Source organism: Macrotis lagotis, chromosome 2 (genome assembly GCF_037893015.1).
Source record: "Macrotis lagotis isolate mMagLag1 chromosome 2, bilby.v1.9.chrom.fasta, whole genome shotgun sequence".
NCBI classification, from domain to species: domain Eukaryota; kingdom Metazoa; phylum Chordata; class Mammalia; order Peramelemorphia; family Peramelidae; genus Macrotis; species Macrotis lagotis.
This window is the reverse complement of record NC_133659.1, coordinates 257,571,755-257,588,412: the sequence shown is the minus strand read 5'-3', so window position 1 is coordinate 257,588,412 and position 16,658 is coordinate 257,571,755. Positions and strand designations below refer to the sequence as shown.

Sequence of the window (16,658 nt, the reverse complement as noted above, 5' to 3'; positions counted from 1 at the left end):
CGGGCCCCGCCCCGCGGGCCGCCGGGAGCGCGACGTCGGCCCTGACGTCCCTCGCCCAGTTCCCAGTGTCTCCTGCCCTCGGAAGCGCTCCGTGTCCCGCCCCGGAAGCAGTTGCTATCTCATAGGAGGCGGAGCCTGAGGGGCCGGGGCTGGGAGCCGCCGCCGCTCGCTGAGGAGGAGCCGGGGCCTCAGCCGGGTGGAAGGGGAACGCTGAGTGTCCTTCGGGCAGCGGCTGGCACCGGGGGGGTGGGGGGGTCTTTGTGAGCGGGAGCGAGTTCCGTAGACCGGGAGGACCCGGCGGCAGAGGAGATGCTGCTCTTCGTGGAGGTGAGCAGAGGTGGCGGGGACCTTGGCCCGCGGGCACCGGGGAGGAGGAGGAGGAGGAGGAGGAGGCAGAGCCCCGCGGTGCCGGCCGGCCCGCCAGCCCGCGCCGCCATGTGACTCTCCAGGCCGCACACGCCGCGGGGCCGGCGGAGCCTCTGACACAGCAGCACGGCCCGCGGCGCTGCGGGGCCCCCCGGTGCCAGCCCGGGGGGCCGCCCGGGCTGGAGGGTGGGTGCCGCGTGGAGCCGGAGCACGGCGCCCGGGGGCGGGGGGAGGCGGTTGGGGGAGGAGAGGGCAGCCGGAGGGGGCGCTCTTGCGGCGGAGGGGGCAACGTGGGGCCGGCGTGAGGGACCCTCCGGGAGGGCGGCGAGCAACATGTGGGGCCTCGGAGGGACGCAGGTGAGGAGGGCGCCCGGGCCCTCGCCCCGGGGGTCCCTGGAAGGTTCCGCGGGCGGAGAGCGAGGGAGGCCCCGGGCCGCCGCCGGGAGGGAGAGCCTCGAAAGGCACCGCGATGACCTTTTGTAAAAGTTGTTCTGGCGGCGTCACCGCCGCGGCTGCCGCGCGGCCGGGATTGGCCCAGGGCGGCCGAGGCCTGCGGGGACAGCGGCGCCCTGGCGCCCGCACTGGGAGCGGGCCGAGGCCCTCGCGCGCCCGGGCCCGCCCCGGGCATCGTCCCGGCGCTGAACAAGGGTTTGTGTTGGAGGGGGTCCCCCGTGCCCGGGCGGCCGCATCAGCTGACCGCCGGCCTAATGGGCTGAGTAGATTCCAGATCATATTGTTAATGGCATTGTGGAAACGTCAACCGAGCAAAGTTGCCACTTAGCAACTTGGCGCTTAGAACTGTGCCCTTTTAAAAAGGACTTTTTCTTTTTTTAAGTGAGGGAAGCAGTTTGTGGGTCACAAAACAAGGTTTTTGTAGAGGTAGTGGGAGCTTGGTTTTATAGATAGCAAATGAGGCTTTTAATTTTTTTTTAACGCATAGCTCATTTCGTGGAACTCTAATTTTACTTTTTACTGGTTGGAATTTAAACTTTGTACTACAAGAAACTGAAGGCAGATTTCTGGATTTTTTTTTTTAACCACTGCTTTCCATCCCTCGACTTTATAATTCTGCTGGGCTGTTTATTTTCTGGATGGTTGTTAATTAAGGGTTACATTTAAATTATTACTTGCATCTGACATAGAGTAAAAACGTTTATAAATTAAGTTGTACACATTTTATACCGTTTAAAAAAAACACAGTTTTAGTTTCTGCCTGTGGGGGAGGTAACATGCACAGATAGCACTTTGCAAATCTGCCTGCTAGTTTGGGGATGTGAATACTATAATATTTACAATTTCTTTTCTTGGAAAATTTAGATTTTGAACTTTGATCTTAACATGAATTCCATAATTATGTTCATGTCCAAAGGTTTTCACCTCGATTTTGCTGTAGAGGGAGAAAATCTCTTTTGACTCAGCTTTAGTAATGTTTAGTAATGTTAAAAGTTGTAAATTACTGTTCCACTTTTATAGTTATAGTAAAATAATATTGTTTTTGTTAGTTCCATTTCTACCAAGTGATTATGTTTAGTTTGGCTAAAAATACACAAAGTTTTCATAAAACTTAGGGTTAAATTTATGGCATTAACATTTAATCAGAATGCCACATGGCTTATTTGATATTTCTCAGTAGTTCAAATTTATTTTTGCAGATGCTATTTGCAAGTAGAGCCAACTTTGATAATTAGTATAACATTGGATAGTGATGAAAGAGAAAACTTGTAATATATATAGGTAAAAATCTTAACTAGTTCTTGGATAAAACCTCTTTTTCCCCTTAAACTGGACTGGCTTTAGAAACCTCATGTTTTAGACAAAATGAAAATGAGTCATCTACCCCAAAAAAATAGTTTTTTGGATTCATATTACATACATATATATTTTGTACTGTATTTGAATATAACTTGTTTACTTTATAAGCCTATGCAATGTATAATTCAAAAAACATTCTGAGGAGTTCATAAACTTCAGTAAAAAGAGATCAGTGACACCAAAGGTTAAGAATTTCTCATCTGAAATGAAATGTAAGGATGATACTTGGCAAAATAAATGAATAGTATCCTATTTGTTGACACAGGTCCACAAATTTCTTGAATATATAGATATATATGTAGACAAGTGAGTGCACATTTGAAATCTAGTACTTCAACAAAAAGTCAAATAAGCGGTTTTTGACTCATTTAATCCAAGCAAAATATCTCTACTTGCCATACTTCAAAATTTGTGCAAAACAAAAAAAAAGTGGAAACTAAAAGATTGGAAGCAGTCTTTGACCTAACTGCCATTATAAAGCTATAGATACATTTCTGAATTTTCTGTAAAAATAACGTTAAATGAAGTTACAATATTTTGCTTACTGTTGGTTTCTTTGAAGATATCATTGATCTTAAATGGATCATATGTTTTTGTTTTTGTTTTTTGCTAGGCCATGAGATTGAGTGACTTGCTCAAGATCACTTAGCTGGTTAATTAAGTGTCTGAGGTCGGATTTGAAATAGTCCTCCTGACTCAAGCGCCACCTAGCTGCCCCAAATGGATCATATTTGTTGATATTAACCCCTCAAAAAGGAGAGTTGCATAAGTGACAGGTTGATAAGAGAGCAGTTTTAGGGATAGAGGTGTAACCTGAGTTCAAGTTCTGATCCTGGTAATTGAGGATAATCACTTATCTTCTTTCACTAAATGCTCTAGGCAACTCTTATATTTTTCAAGGCAATAGGGTTAAGTGTCTTGCCCAAGGTCACACAGCCAGATAATTGTTAAATGTCTGAGATCAGATTTGAACCCAGGTATTCCAGTGCTCTATCCACTATGCCACCTAGCCACCCCTCTAGGCAACTCTTTAAGAGTATATTTGTAAACCCTGGGGTCAGGAGGACCTGAGTTCAAATGTGACCTCAGACACTTTACACACCTAGCTGTGTGACCTGGGCAAGTCACTTAACCCCACAGCCTTGCCAAAACAAAAAAAAAGTATGTTATAGAAAAGAATCTGCATTTCTAGAAGTATTCTCATCAAGGAGTTCCCTATGGCAGCAAAATAACAAATCTAGTAGATTCCTTTCTTCCTGCAGTTATTTTCTAAACCATGTTTAATGAAAATTTTGGAGAAATTTATGTAATACTTTAATAATAATAATACTTAATATCAGCGGTTTAAAACTAGTATTGGATGTAAATTTAAGGATTAACGAAACTACATAACTAAACTGACATTCTAATTTCTCTGTTTACAGTATTGAGTCTTATATTATGAGTGGGTTATTTAATTCTCTTTTAAAATTCCTCTCTAAAATAGAATTTTATTTTAAAATTAGAATACAGTTTTTATTGTCTCCCTTTCACAAGACACTACCTGTAGAATCATTTTTTTGCAAGGCAAATGGGGTTAAGTGGCTTGCCTGAGGCCACACAGCTAGGTAATTATTAAGTGTCTGAGATCAAATTTGAACCCAGGTCCTCCTGACTCCAGGGCCAGTGCTATATCCACTGTGCCACCTAGCCACCCCTAGAATCATTTCTTAAGCTGTACCCTTCATCCTTTCCTATTCCATTCCTACCAAGACTTCTTAACCCCTATAGGATTTGTTATGGAACTAGACTTGCATTACCCACTTCTGGATTTGAGTCTACTCATATCAGTATTACTGTTTTCTTTCATTCTCTATACTTGCACCCCCCCCATCCCACTCACAAGCCTGATAGTAGGTATTAGCAGTTTGAAGATAACAGTGTAGTTTTAACTTAGAATATTTTCAGAGTAGTTAAGTTTGATTTCTAGAACTAGACCTGTCTGGTGGTCTTCATGTTTAAGTATTTATATGAATGGCACCATAAAATGAATTTTACAGTTATGGAAGAGTAATGCAATGTTGAAGTTTTAAAATTACATTTCTTAAGGTTTTTCTTGAAGTGGTTCGTTTTATACTAATTTCCAAGTGCAGAAACTGCCATTTGATGGACTAAACAATACTTTGGATAATATTTGAGAGAAAGCTTATTGGTTTCAAAAACTAAGTGTTAAAGAAGATTATAAAGAAGCAGGACTTAAGCCTGTGATATTACTTAAAATTTTGGTGTTAAGAATTTTATTTTTATTTTCTTGGAAATGAAGAACAGGGAGAAGGAGCCTTAAGATTTAGAGTTCAGATCAGATAATAATTAATCTATTCAAACTACTACATAATGTACTTAAGTGGGGGTGGGGAGGTAGATGTCCCTGTCCATAAGAATTTCTAAGAAGTCAAGACACTTTATATATTTTATTTGTTTTTCCATCTTCATGCAGGGGTAATTTTTACCAATCATTTTTTTCAAGGTTTTACCTTAACTAATATAGACTCCACATTAAAACCATGCTAAAGATAGATCGACTTTGATCCTGTTGTGAGGGAAGAATCAAATCCAAATGGAAGAAAGAAAACATTAGAAGGAAATGACATAATACATGACAACTTTTAAAAATTGAAGATAGAAGCTGTGGTCTTCATTTAAATTCTACAGTTCCTTCTCTGGATATGGATAGTATTTTCCATCACAAGTCTTTTGAAATTGAGTCAAGACACTTTTGAAACAACTTTTGTGTACTGATTAAATTTTTCCCTAGATACATATGTATTTTGTCTTAAATCCTTATAAATTCTGTAGGAAGTACTATACCCTCTGTCCTATCACATATTTAATTGTACTTATATTTTTAAATTGTAAGTGAAATCTCAACAATCTTTCTCCAGAATGTATGAATTGAATTCCCTTCTACAACATCTTATTTCTTATAAAATGACTTGAGGCAGCTACATGGTGCAGTGGATAGAGCAGTGGTCTTGTAATCTGTAGGTTGGAGTTTGAATTCAGCCTTTGACATTTTCCAGCCAAGTGACCTTAGCAAGTCACTTAACCCTGATTGCCCCACATTCAGGGCCATCTCCAGTTCTGATTCATATCAGTCCAGTGGACCCAGATGACTCTAGAGGAGAAAATGAGGATAGTCACTCTATTTCATTTGCTTGTCAGTAGCATCACTTCCCTGATCTTGTGGTCTTCTGGAATGAGGGGTTAACATACAAAATGTCAGTGATGTCGGTTGCCCATAAGGGGATTCAATTAGAGTAGGGCTGAATTGAGGCCAGAAATGGTGTTGGGACAGTTTTCCTTTTTGATCATTTTCCAGTCTCATTTATCATTTATCAAAGTGTCCAAGCCTCTCCTATCAGTTTTTAATAAAACAAAAAACTTGACTGCTTTTCCCTAAAGCTGTGATCTTACCTTCTTTTCCTTTTCATATCCAACACTTAGGGAATAAGCTATCTTAATACATTTTCCTCTATTTAGTCACATCTCAACTCCTTGCAATACAGATTTGAGCCTTACCACTCTAAAATGGCTTCACCCAAGATTATCAATAATTTCTTAATTGCTACATTGGGTGAACTTTTTCATCCTTTAACTTATTAACTTCATCTCTTTTCCCTCTGCAACATTGGTACTGTGTTGACTTACCCTTCTGGATATTTTTCTTGTTTTTCAGATTCTTACTTTTTTTGAGAACTTCAGTAGCTTTTGCTTGGATCAACATCCTGCAAAAAAAAATTCTCTTAATGTTGTTCTCAACACTTCTTACTTTTTAATCAGTTCTTTCATGAGTTGGATTAGCACATGATTTCCAGATTTTTTATATCCTACTAATTTCTCTTGAGCTTTATTCCTACTTACTGAACCTCAACTGATTATTCTTATTGCATTTCAAACATAACATGTCCCAAATCTCTTCATCTTTTTTTTTTGTAATCTTAAATTTCCTCTGAAACTTCTCAACTTTTGAAAGTACCACCATCTTGAAGACATACATTTGCAACCTCTTGAATCATTCTGACTTTTCCCTCCTTGAATCTTTTCACTTTGTCTCCATAACATACTTTTGTCTACTAATACAGCTATCACTTCAGTCACTCATCTCTTAACTATAGTAATAATAATGTCCTAATTTCCTATCTTCTCCATTGCATCTTCCACACCAGTGCCAAAACAATTTTCATAAAGAAGCTTCAATAGTTCCCTGTTGTCTCTAGGATGAAATACAGACTCTCAGCTTGGCTTTTAAAGCCCTTCCATTTCATTCCAACCTACCTTGTTTCACATTACATGCCTTTCAGACAGACTAGATTCCCCCTAACTGAATTACTTGTGATTCCTTGAACTTCCGTCTCCCATCTTCTGCCAAGTCTGCATCCCTGAAATGTTACTTGACCACTCTCCTTAGAAGCATTACCTTTTTACAAAGTGACAGTGGATAACAATCTTAGAAGAATTTTACTAAAAGTTTAGTTAAATCTTAATGAAATTGGCATGTGAAAAAAAAAATGGTATACTCTAGTATAGTACTATAAGGATATCTTGACTCTTAACTCAATTACTTTATCCTGTAAATTGAAGTTAATAGCTTACTGACAAGTCTACACACCATGAATAGTAAAGTGTCCTTTCAGGAGAAAAATTTAGTAATTAAAATATTATATGTCTACTTTTATGATATTCTATTATTTCTTTAAATTCAGAGGCTTTTATTTTGAATGATATAGGAAAAAACTTAGGACTGAGGGGCTATTAGAATTTAGGAAGTTTACATAATATTTTCATAATAGCCTTGTTTACTTCAAGTAAGAAATAAGGAACTTGGTTTGTTCTCCCTCATATTTTACTATTTCAATTCAATAAACATTAACTACTATATTGAAGGCACTGTAGTATGTGATGATGCAACGATGGAAAATAAGTCCCTTTGCACTCAGTCTATTCTAATATAGAGATGCATGATTATTTTCATTATGAATTTATGTCAGCAAATGGCTACTAAATAAAACAAACAATAAAACCTTAAGTATAACAAGCTACTGATTTTTAATATATAAATTTAACATAATAGTAAATTTGTCCTTTACTCTGTTCATTATGACTTTTATTGTAATTAATTCATTTCTGTTAACTGTTCAAAATGACTTGTATAAGTTTTTCCATGTTTCTTGATAGTTTGCATATTTTTTACAATATAGTGATATTGGTGTTACATTAATTATGACCACATTTTTGGCCATTTATCAGCTATTGCAAAGAAAGCAGCTATTTGTGTGCTGATCTATTTTTCCTTTTTTTATGTGACAGTCTTAGGATACAGACTTAAATTAACAAATCAAAAGCAAGAGCATAATTTTTGTAACAGTTCACAACTCCAACCATGGTAATATGTCTTTTTTCTCATAGTCCAATAATCATGAATTTTAAAAATTATTTTAGTGTCCTTTTTCAATTTGTGTATGGGAATAATACCTCAAAATTGTTTTAAGTAGTATTTCTCAATGGAATTGATTCTAAACAATTTCCAAATGATAATTTGCTTCCTTTGCTTTATTTTAATATAAATCAAAAGAAAGGAAACCCCCCCCCAAAAAAAAAGCCAGAGAAATTAAAGGAATATGCACTACAATTTGGGGAGGATTGGGAAGGTTTCTTGGAGGAGATAATTTGAGCTTTGTTGGAAAGCCTTTTATTTTCAGTATTGAGCTTGGCTATCTCTTTTCTCATGGGCAGCTAGGTGGCGCTCTGGGTACCGGGCCAGGTCCTTAATAGCTATATGACCTTGGACAAGTGCCTTAACCCTGTTTTCTGGAGAAGACAGTGGCAAACCACTGCAGTATATTTGCCAGGAAAATCCCAAAAAGGGATGGATCATGAAGACGCAGACACAACTGAAATGACTTAATGTTTGGGTTTGGTGTGTCCTCATTTATATTGTTGTAGTCTTTGTGTTTGGGTAGCTTGGTGACCTTGTGGATAGTCTGGGGCCAGTTAGGAAGATCTTTCTTCCAGAGTTTGTTTGGCCTCGGATACTGTGTGACCCTGGATAGCTGTGTGACCCTCTCAAGTTCCTTAATCCTGTTTGCCTCATTTTCCTCATCTATAAAGCTGGAGAAGACATGACAGTGACAAACCACTCCATTATCTTTGCCAAGAAAACCCCAGATGGGTTCATGAAGAATGAGACACAACTCAAAACCAACTGATCAACAATAAATTATTGTCTCTGTTTTCTTGGTTCTGTGTACTTTGCATCAGTTCATACAGAGATCTTTTCTATTCTTTTCTGTATTCAATACACTTCATTTCTTAGAGCATAGTAATGCTCCATTTTATTACCATACCAGTTTGTTTAGTCATTCCCTAATTGATGGGTATCTATTTTGGAGTCTATGGAACCTTTCCAAAACAGTTTAATTTCACTGTTCCTGTAGGGATCCTTATATTCTCTATATATTTCAGCCAATTGTGAGATACTAAAGACATGATCCTTTTTTGTCTGCCATCCTTATATCAAGGTCATTGAAAAATTTTGGAAGAGAAAGCAGCAGTTAAGCATTTTCTATGGCCTTCTGATGAACATATGAAGCATAAAATGAGCTTTGTGTTCACCAGAAGTGTTTGCAGCTGTGATGAAAGAGAACTAATGTAGAGACCAGTTGGATGATGAAGTCTTCCAGATGCTTGATTTTGTATGACATTGGGTTGATTGAATCAAACTAGAAGATGTGCAGAACCTCCTGGAAGAGATTATTATTCAGATTATTTTTGTTTAGTCTGGATACACCAGAAAGATCAAATGGATCAAGATGATCTGTTGCCTATACTTGAGCATTCATTTGAATGGACAGTATATTCATCTGAGATAGGAAGACAGTGAACTCACTCTAGAAGTGAAGAAAAGGGTAGATTGCTCTTAGGAAATTGCAAAACACTTTTACTGACCGCATGCTTTCTTTTCCTAGCTTTTATGTTTATTTAGAATGTAGCCAGGACAGATTTATAGAAATTTGCCCAGAACCATGGCATTAACCCTCTCTAATCACCTTGGTCCCTTGAAAGAGTTCATTAAATGGGTGTCTACTTTGTAGTCTATGGAGCCTTTCTCTTTGGTATGAAATATTACATGTTCACTCCCAGGGAAGTGCAGTAAGGGGGGGGGTAGCAGGTGAGGCAGAGGTGAGACTCAGGCTCTGCCTGACCTGTTACTCCTTCTCCAAAGGTCCCCTGCACCCCACCAAGTTTACTTCTAGGTATGACACAGGGCTGACTTCTTGCTCACCTGATTGTGAATTTTTGCAAAATGCTATGTATTCCAGTTAATAGACCTCTGGTAGCTCTTGTAACCTTTCAAAGATCATCTGATACATTTAGTCTTTGAGATATATATATATATATATATATTCACCTAAGATCAGGAAAGAAAAGACAAGAGAACTTCCCACCACTCCCCTCCCCTCTCAATAACACAAGAACCCAGTTCTCAACAGGTGTATGGCTGCCAAATATGGGGACCTAAGTCATCTGGGTATCCAGCCTTACCCCTTGCTTCAGCTGCTGCTTATAGCAGTTATTTCTCCTTATTTGAAAGCTCCTGGGGAAGAATACCTTATTTCTGATATTTCTCTGTGTCAACAAGACTTGGCACACCCCTGATTCCAAAGAATTAAAAGGTAAGCATCATCACATAGAGGCAATGCAAAACAGGAGGTGTGACTAGACTGTAACCTATAACCATTAAGGGACTCTGAAGGAAAAGAGTAAAGGATGTTATCAACAAATTGTATAAACTGAGAAGATAGGCTGACCAAAGCAATCAATGATTTTGGAAGAGGATAATGTTGAGAATCACACAGGAAAAGGAGTTATATGTGGACTGTGGTCTATATCTTTGAAGGATACAAAGAGGCAAAATACATTTTCCTGAATAAATTAGATCGAAAATCCATTAACATTCATGAATAAGCATGAATATTTCAGTATATTAAATATATGAAATATCTGCTTGTTATATAATTTTTAAATGTACACAAAATTGATACTTGAAAAAGTTCCATATGATACTGAGAAAATTCTTTAGCATTTAGATGTCATAAGTTTCTCAATATTTGACAGAAGAATTTGTTCACTTATACTAAAATCTGCCATTATTGTTATCTTGTCTAGTAATGGACTTAAAGCATTTGGAGCATAAGTTTATTGACATGTTTTCTTTGGCACTTTTCAGCATAATATCATTTATCTTCGTATGTTGTGAATTTTGGGTTTTGCTTTGGCAGTGTGATTTGCAACCTGTTTGCTTTTTTGTTGTTGGTTTTTGCAAAGGCAAATTGGGGCTGAGTGGCTTGCCCAAGGCCACACAACTAGGTAATTATTAAGTGAGGCTGGATTTGAACTCAGGTACTCCTGACTCCAGGGCCAGTGCTCTATCCACTGCGCCATCTAGCCACCCCACTTTGTCTATTTATTTTTTGGGGTGTTTATTTTTTGCGAAGCAGGTGGGCTTAAGTGGCTTACCCAAAGGCCACATAGCTAAGTAATTATTAAGTGTCTTGAGACTGGGTTTGAACCCAGGTACTCCTGACTCTAGGGCTGGTGTTTTATCCACTGTGCCACCTAGTTGCCCCCCCCCACTTTATTTTTTCACTTTATTTTTAACTGAGCCTTAGTTCACTTCCACTCTCTGCTACCTTAATTCCTGAACACAGGAGAAAATGATGAAACTGTTCTAATTGGGTCTATTGCAAATTGGTGTTATACAACTTTAACTGGACTTTCTACTGCTGCTATACCTCCTTTATCATCTCATTGTCCTATTTTTCATTCCTCAAACCTCCCATGGTTCCCCTGTACACTACCATATCAGTTTTAAAACCTTCAAATATTTTACAGGATTTAAAAAAAACTTAAGATAATTCACCAGGAACTCCTTCCTCTTCCTTCTCCATGTGATACCACTCCAGTGCCTTCTGTCACCAATTCCTTCACTGTTGTTTTATTCCTTACCTAGGCTTTTGACCTTGTCATTTTATGGAAATTGCTTTTTCCAAACTGACCTTTTCTTAATCTCACTCCTAAGTACAGGTCTAAACATAACACCACCATTCTCTCCTATCACCTAGAATCAAATAGAAAATTCTTTGTGATGTTCAGAGCCTTTCAAAGCCTCATCTCCCTATCTCCATCTCTCTAGTCTTCTCACCCTTGCTGTCTTCCACGGGAGTCTTCTAATACAGTGTCATTGGCCGTCCTTCAGTCTAGGAATTTTCTGACTTTGCCCATGTCTAGAATGCTTCCTTATCTCCACTTTCTAGGCTTCCATGACAAGCATATGAATTGGATTTGAGTGAGGGATTGCCATGCAATTCATCAGTCTCACTTTCTCATTTAGAGTCATCTGAGTACAATGGCCAGATCTGAATCAGATTGAATGAGATGAAGTGACTTGCTCAAGGTCACTCAACAAGTGTCAAGTGTATGAGTTAGGGATTTAAACTTCCATCCTCCTGACTCCAAGACCAGTGCTCTATACGCACTATGCTACCTGTCTTCTGCAGGAAGCCCTGACCGAAACCATTTCATCCTAGTTCCTCCCTCTTATTACCATATTTATGCCATATATAGCTTTTTTTGTCTCCCATTAGGCTGAGTTCTTGGAGGCCAAGAGCTGTCTTTTGCCTCTTTTTGCATCTCCAGCACATGACTGCATGTTTTTTACTATATCATGCCATTATATTCAGCACTTTCCTGTGCTATATATATATATATATATATATATATACTCCTTCTAACTGCTCTTATGAATGAGAAAGTTCATGAGTTAACAGTATTTTCTTTCTACGCAGGAATATAAATAGTTCAACATCATTATGTTCCTCATTAGTCCTCTGTCCTCTCTATGGTTCACTGTATTTAGAGATCAGACTTTTTTGTTAAACTCTGGTTGTTTCAATAGGAACAGTCCCCTGTTGCATTGAAAGTCCATCTTTTCAGGGCGGCTAGGTGGCGTAGTGGATAAAGCACCGGCCCTGGAGTCAGGAGTACCTGGGTTCAAATCTGGTCTCAGACATTTAATAATTACCTAGCTGTGTGGCCTTGGGCAAGCCACTTTAACCCCATTTGCCTTGCAAAAAAAAAAAGGAAGTCCATCTTTTCCCATGAAAGAGAATATTCAGTTTTGCTGGGTAGTTGATTCTCAGTTGCAAGCCAAGATCTTTTGCCTTTCGGAATATCATATTCCAAGCCCTATGAGCCCTTAATGTAGGTGCTGTCAGATCCTGTGTAATCCTGACTAGAGAGCCTTGGTAGTTGAATTGTTTCTGGTAGCTTTTTAGTATTTTCTCTTTGACTTGGGAGTTTTGGGATTTGGCTATAATATTCCTGGAAGTTTTTTGGAATCTCTTTCAGGAGGTGATCAGTGAATTCCCTCAATTTCTATTTTATCCTCTGCTTCTGGGATCTCAGAACAATTTTGCTGTATTCTTGAAATATGAAATCTAGGCACTTTCCTTGTCATGACTTTCAGGTAGTCCAATAATTTTTAAATTATCTCTTCTGGATCTGTTTTTGAGGTCAGTTGTTTTTCCAATGAGATATTCACATTTTCTTCTAATTTTTGGGGGGGTTTTAGAAGACTTAGTTCTTCCTGATTTCTTGCAAAAGTCATCAGCTTCCTTTAGTTCCATTTTGTATTTGAAGGAGTTAATTTCTTCAGAGAGCTTTTTTTATCTCCCTTTCCAGCTGGTCAATTCTGCTTTTTAAGGTGTTCTCTTCATTTGCCTCTTCCATTAGGCCTAAACTGGTTTTTAACATATTTTCTTAAGGAATTTTTTGGATTTCTTTCACCAAGTTGCTGGCTTGGTTTTCATGATTTATCTACATTTCTCCTCCCAACTTTTTCTCTACCTCTTAATTTACCCCACTGCTTTGCACAAATACACAAAAAGGGTTTGCATGAAATATTTTAAAAGAAAAGCAAGCACTAAATATAAGCTAAGTAATAAATTCAACAACTTTCAAAGAGCTTTGTAATATCATAAATGAATACTAGAGTTCTATAGCAAGAAATATTGGTCAAATACAGTGGTTCTTAACTTGTCTTTTCTTAAGTTAATAAGTTTTATAAAATGTAGAATTGCATTGGACAGATATTGATTATATTAAAATAAAGGTGTAATTTTTTTTTCTGGTTTTACTGACCCTTGAAATGTCTAGACTCCTTGAATATCCAATTGACTTAGGACTTTTTATGAATAAAATCTAGAGACCCTCCAGATTTAGTAAGACTTTGTTGGGTACATTTGTAAGTTTTTCTATAAGAAGAGGCTACCTGTAATGTAAGTTATTGGGAAAACATTTGTGACTTAATACTTGTCACCCTGGGATTGAGTTTCATAGTCAGGAGAATAACCTTGAATTACTTATTCCCATTGTTATTTTCATTATACCACACTTTCAGGAGAGATCCACCCTCCACATTGTTGAGTGGATATTCTATGATGGATATATAGAAAAATCTGCATGGGTAGCCAGACTTGGAAAGGTTACAATTCAGTGGAAGGGAGTAAATTTACTAATGAAATCAAATGAATGAAAGAAAGAAAAAAAATGTAAAAAAACTTATATGTATTATATGTATGCCAAGACAATCTCTGCTCTCAAGGAGTGCTCAAATTTTAATTGGGGAACAGCACATGGAAGATTTCAGCTGCAGTCAGATGCAAAGGTCCCATGGTATTTAGGATGCAATGACAATGCAGATAGTAATGCCTCTTTTTAAAATATTGTTTCCATTGATAAAGTAATATCATTTTTTTTGACAGTGCCAAAGACTTTAGTGGCCAAAACTTTGTTTTCTGATTCTTTAGTAAGCCATTCATTTTGTTTTTTTGGGTTTTGTTTTGTTTTGTTTTGTTTTTAGATTTTTCAAGGCTGTGGGGTTAAGTGGCTTGCCCAAGGCCATACAGCTTAGGTAATTACTAAGTGTCTACGATCAGATTTGAACCCAGGTACTCCTGACTCCAAGGCTGGTGCTCTATCCACTGCGCCATGTAGGCGCCCCCAAGCCATTCATTTTGAAGCACCTGCAAGAGTATCTCCTTAGAGGCTGCTTTCCAGAATGATGACTGTGAGCACTGTGCTGGAAGTATTGCTGATTTCAAAACTGGGGATCACAGTGCTAGACTGTCTTCATCTAATTATGAAGGAAGATGGCTGTCAAGATGATAGTGGGAGTTTTATTTGCCTGGTCCATTTGTACAACCCATTTGTCTCCTTCAGGGTTTTCTGCTGTTCTTATGTGTGGCACTTGGTAGTTGGAGTTTTTTCTTGGATAATGGCTATGAAAACTGAGGCTGAAGCAAGATAGGGAAGGAGTGCCACCACTCTTAGGACTCTTTGAGCTTATCTGGTTATTGATGGCAGTTGGTGGTGGTGAGCAAGATGGGGCTCCTTCTATACAATGATTTTTCTGTTGATGATGACTGTTAAGTCTAGACTGGAAAATATGGAGAGCGGACTTCTGATTTTTGTGATGCTGAGTGAGATGAGCAGAATCAGAATACTGTACATAGCAACGTGGGGGTAATGATCTTTGATCAAGCTCTGCAATTCTTTCTCTGAACACAGATGGTATTCTCTATCGCAGATACCTCAGTTGTGCCTGATTGTTGCACTGATGGAGTGAGCAAGTCTAAGGTTGATCATTACCCCCACGTTGCTATGTACAGTATTCTGCTGGTTCAGCTCATCTCACTCAGCATCAGTTCAATACTGCATCAGTTTTTAAAGAAGCTTTTTTTTTCTTTTGCATCTCTAATATTACCTGTGATTTCAGCAGTATTCCAATAGAACTTCTAGTAAGAAATTGATACAGTCAAGCCAGAAAATAAAACTCACACTGCCTTGATCCAAAAATGTCTTATTCTTTATCTGTTAATTATCTGCAAAGAAATGGGAAAGTTCATCATCAGTGTTGTGACATCATGATTAGTCATTGCCCCAAGTTCCTAAGTCTCTCAGAATTCTTTTCCTTTACATTATTGTAGTCATTGAATAGAGTGTTCTGGTTCTGCTCACTTTACCCTGAGTCAGTTCATAGAAGTCTTCTCAGGTTTCTCTGAAACCATATCATTTTTTAGAACAGAATAGTATATAAATGATATATACTGTTAACATTTATAGATGTGTAATTCCCAGTTTGATTATCTATTAAGTTTTCACTATTAAAAAAGAGTTTCTATAAATATTTGTAAAGATCGTTTTTCTTTGATCTTTCTGGATTAAAAGCCTAATAGTCATATGCTAGCATATGCTGCTAGTCATATGCTAACAACCAGCATTACTGGATCTACATCATATAATGGTGTTGCTTTATTCCTTCTTTTACTCTAAAGTGCTCAAGCATATTGTCAGATGGTATTCTATCTTCAAGCATCTAGTTTTTGGAATATGAAAGGCCCTCTGCTAGATGCTGAGGATACAAAAGTAAAAAACAACAGTCCTTGTCCTCAAGTCACAGTATAATATAGGTAGGTTCTAACTTTTATGGAAACAAATGTTTTTACCATAAAAATAAAAGCAGAGAAAACCTTTGTCTAGTGGATGTTTTTTCAGATGTGTCCTGTAAATATGCATTGAGTTATAAATGCTCTCAAAGTGAATTGTATCTTCATCTCTTATATGCACTCATACTTCCTCAATCTTGTCAGCTTTCATTAATGTGGTAACTTGTTTTGTGCTAGATCAAACCCAATTTTTGATTATTGTTACTACAATCAAAATGATATTCACTGTATCTATGTGCAGATACAGTCCTTTGTTTCCTATAAGAAAATTCCATGGCACAGAAAAAAAATGAGCAATTCCTACTTTTCTAGAGCTTCTGATTATGGTGACCTCAATGCAGACTAATTGTAATATTAGTAGATTTCTGTATTTTAACATTGTATTTTACACTGTCTGACTAAAGTCTATTTTCACATGCTTATAGTTCATATATATGTATGTATGTGTGTGTGTGTGTACATACATATATATATATATATATAAATAATTAAGTGTCAGAGGCTGGATTTGAACTCAGGTACTCCTGACTCCAGGGCCAGCCATCTAGCTGCCCCTCAATGTTTTTCTAATAATAAACTACAAGAAGACTATGGAGTGATTTTTATCAAACTACTGGTGTAGGATTATGGGAATACAAATTTTAAAATTACTAGTTTTGGTTAAATGTTTGATTCTCACTTTCAGTTACCCCAAACTAGTTGAATTCTCCTTGTTTTATGAAAAGATTTTATATTTAGGCATGTATCCCTCCCTGTTTGAATGGCAAACCATTCCAATACCTTTGTCAAGGAAATCTCAAATGGGATCACAAAGAGTTGGACATGACTGAAAACAAATGAACAAAATTCTGCATTTAAGTTAAATGGAGAATTGGT

General features: G+C 38.0%; 1 protein-coding gene and 1 long non-coding RNA gene across 7 annotated transcripts in view; one reads left to right on the top strand and one right to left on the bottom strand.

Moving 5' to 3' along the window:
* Positions 1 to 253: 253 nt before the first annotated feature.
* The window catches only part of LARP4 (La ribonucleoprotein 4), a 46,639-nt gene continuing 30,234 nt past the window's right edge, over positions 254 to 16,658 (top strand). For 4 of the 6 annotated variants that reach the window (XM_074225935.1, XM_074225933.1, XM_074225934.1 and 1 more), the window contains exon 1: positions 662 to 723. In XM_074225935.1, coding sequence (XP_074082036.1) covers positions 700 to 723 — 24 coding nt within the window. In that variant the 5' untranslated portion in view covers positions 662 to 699. Of the gene's footprint in view, positions 328 to 661; positions 724 to 16,658 lie in introns of those variants that run through there. The other 2 variants (XM_074225932.1, XM_074225931.1) reach the window with 1 other exon arrangement.
* The window catches only part of LOC141514822 (uncharacterized), a 66,055-nt gene continuing 53,184 nt past the window's right edge, over positions 3,788 to 16,658 (bottom strand). The window contains exons 4-6 of the long non-coding RNA XR_012476121.1: positions 15,115 to 15,158; positions 5,866 to 5,942; positions 3,788 to 5,332 (exon numbers count right to left, since the gene is read on the bottom strand). This is a non-coding gene — a long non-coding RNA (uncharacterized LOC141514822). The remainder of the gene's footprint in view (positions 5,333 to 5,865; positions 5,943 to 15,114; positions 15,159 to 16,658) is intronic.